Source organism: Nothoprocta perdicaria, unplaced genomic scaffold (assembly GCF_003342845.1).
Source record: "Nothoprocta perdicaria isolate Ctin4 unplaced genomic scaffold, notPer1 scaffold_937, whole genome shotgun sequence".
In the NCBI taxonomy this organism is placed as follows: Eukaryota; Metazoa; Chordata; class Aves; order Tinamiformes; family Tinamidae; genus Nothoprocta; species Nothoprocta perdicaria.
Window position 1 is genome coordinate 2,761 of NW_020456240.1, and position 2,641 is coordinate 5,401.

General features: G+C 67.6%; 1 protein-coding gene across 1 annotated transcript in view; it reads right to left on the reverse strand.

Annotated features, from left to right (window-relative positions):
* Positions 1-165: 165 nt before the first annotated feature.
* The window catches only part of LOC112958980 (chromodomain-helicase-DNA-binding protein 3-like), a gene marked incomplete at both ends in the record, with an annotated part of 7,339 nt that continues 4,863 nt past the window's right edge, over positions 166-2,641 (reverse strand). The window contains 3 exons of the mRNA XM_026052929.1: positions 166-247; positions 1,217-1,316; positions 2,332-2,463. Of these exons, the coding sequence (XP_025908714.1) occupies positions 166-247; positions 1,217-1,316; positions 2,332-2,463 (314 nt within the window). The remainder of the gene's footprint in view (positions 248-1,216; positions 1,317-2,331; positions 2,464-2,641) is intronic.

Sequence of the window (2,641 nt, forward strand, 5' to 3'; positions counted from 1 at the left end):
CACCCATGGACAGGGCACCCATGGACAGGGCACCGTGATGAACCGCGGCTGCGCCTTGTACTTCATCGTCGGCTGTGAGGAGTACAGCCGGTGTCACCCGTGTGCCAGGGTACCCGCACAACGGGGACACCCACGGACAGGAACACCCACGGACAGGGCACCCACGGACAGGAACACCCACGGACAAGAACACCCGTGGACAGGGCATCGTGATGAACTGCGGCTGCGCCTCGTACTTCACCGTCGGCTGTGGGTACAGCCGGCGTCACCCGTGTGCCAGGGTACCCGCACAACGGGGACACCCACGGACAGGAACACCCACGGACAGGAACACCCACGGACAAGAACACCCACGGACAAGAACACCCGTGGACAGGGCACCCATGGACAGGGCACCGTGATGAACCGCGCCTGTGCCTCATACTTCATTATCGGCTGTGGGTACAGCCAGTTTCACCCGTGTGCCAGGATACCCGCACAACAAGGGTACCCACAGACAGGAACACCCATGGACAGGGTACCCACGGACAGGGTACCATGATGAACCGCGCCTGCGCCTCGCACTTCACCGGGGACTGCGGGTACAGGCAGCGTCACCTGCGGCCAATGTCACCCGTGCAACGGGGACACCCGTGCAACGGGGACACTCGCGTGACAGGGCACCGTGATGAACCGCAGCTGCGCCTCATACGTCACCATCAGCTGCGGGTACAGGCAGCGTCACCCACGGCCAGGGGTACCCACAGACAGGGCATCCACCCAACAGGGGTACACACGGACGGGACACCCACGCAGTGGGGACACCCATGGACAGGGCACCGTGATGAACCGCGGCTGCGCCTCGTACTTCACCATCGGCTGCAGGTACAGGCGGCGTCACCCGCGGACAGGTCACTCACGTGCCGGGTCACCCACACGACAGGGTCAACCACACACCAGGGTCACCCATGCGCCAGGGGCACCCACAGCCGGCGTCACCCACACGACAGCATCAACCACACGACGGGGGCACCCACGCGACAGCAGAGTCACCCACGGCTGGGGGGGGCCCACACGCCAGGGCCCCAACAGCCGGGAGCGTCAACCGCACAAGGGCCCCGGCGTCCGGGAGCATCAGCCGCACGAGAGCCCTGGTGTCCGGCAGCACCGGCCGCGCGAGGGCCCCGGCGTCCGGGGCGGCGCCAGCGCGAGGGCCCCGGCGTCCGGGCGCACTCACGTCGTTGGTGGGTGACTCCGGGGGTCCCTCTCCCGGCGTCTCCTTCTTCTTCTTCTTGTAGCGCCGGGGCTGCGCGGGGTCCTCACCCATGAACACCTCCCTGGGGGGCGGGGGGGCATGGGGACACGGGGGACAGGGAGGGGACATGGAGAACACAGGGGACACAGGGACATCGGGACACAGCGGGACACGGGGGACAGAGGCAACACGGGGGACACGAGGGACAGAGGCAACACGGGGGACACGAGGGACACAGGGGACAGGAGGAACCCAGGGGGACATGGGGGGGACACGGGGGACATGGGGGGACATGGGGGACATCAGGCTGCGCCCTGCCGGGCCCCGCCCTTCCGCCATGTCCCCTGGGGTCCCCTCAGTGCCCTGGTCCTCCCAGGGCCCTGTGGCCACCCCAGTGTCACCCATCCCTGTGTCCCCCCATGTCCCCACCAGTGTCTCCAGTGTCCCCCACTATATCCCCTCATGGCCCCACGTCCCCATTGGTGTCTCCCATCCCTGTGTCCCCTTGTCCCTGTGTCCCTCAGTATCTCGTGTCCCCCGTCCCTGCGTCCCTGCCCTGGTGGCCCCTCTGATGTCCCCCTGTCCCCCAGTGTCCCCCCCGAGTGTCCCTGTGTCCCTCCTGGTGTCTCCAGTGTCCCTGTGCCCCCAGTGTCCCCCTGTTCCTCCTGTCCCCCATGTCCCCCCTAATGTCCCCTCGGTGTCCCCCTGTTCCTCCTGTCCTCTGTCCCCCCCCCAGTGTTCCCCCTGTCCCCCCCAGTTCCCCTTGTCCCCCTGGTGTCTCCCCTGTCCCCCTTGGTGTTCCTGCCAGGGGACAGGGACAGTGTCCCTGCGTCCCCTGTCCCTCTGGTATCCTCCGTGTCCCCGGTGCCCCCTCCGGTGTCTCCAGTGTCCCTGTCCCCCCAGTGTCCCACTGTTCCCCCTGTCCCCCCAGTGTCCCCCGTGTCCCCCCTGTCCTCTCGGTGTCCCCGTGTCCCCCCTGGTGTCTCCAGTGTCCCTGTCCCGCCTATGTCCCCGTTCCCCCTGTCCCCCGTGTCCCCCCAGTGTCGCCGGTGTCCCCCGTGTCCCCCTAGTGTCCCCGGTGTCCCCCCGGTCCCCACCGGTGTCTCCAGTAGGCCAGCTTGTGCAGCTCGTAGTCGGGGATGGGCATCTCGTCCTCCTCCCACGTGGCCTGGTCGTAGGGCAGGTCCCGCCACTTGACCAGGTAGTGGTACTGGCCCCTGCGGTCCACACTGCGGGGACACAGGGACACCCATGGGTGACAGCGACACCCAAGGGACACGCTCACACAGTGGTACTGGCCCCTGCGGTCCACACTGCGGGGACACGGGGACACCCATGGGTGACAGCAACACCCATGGGTGACAGGACACCCAAGGGACACGCTCACACAGTGGTACTGGCCCCTGC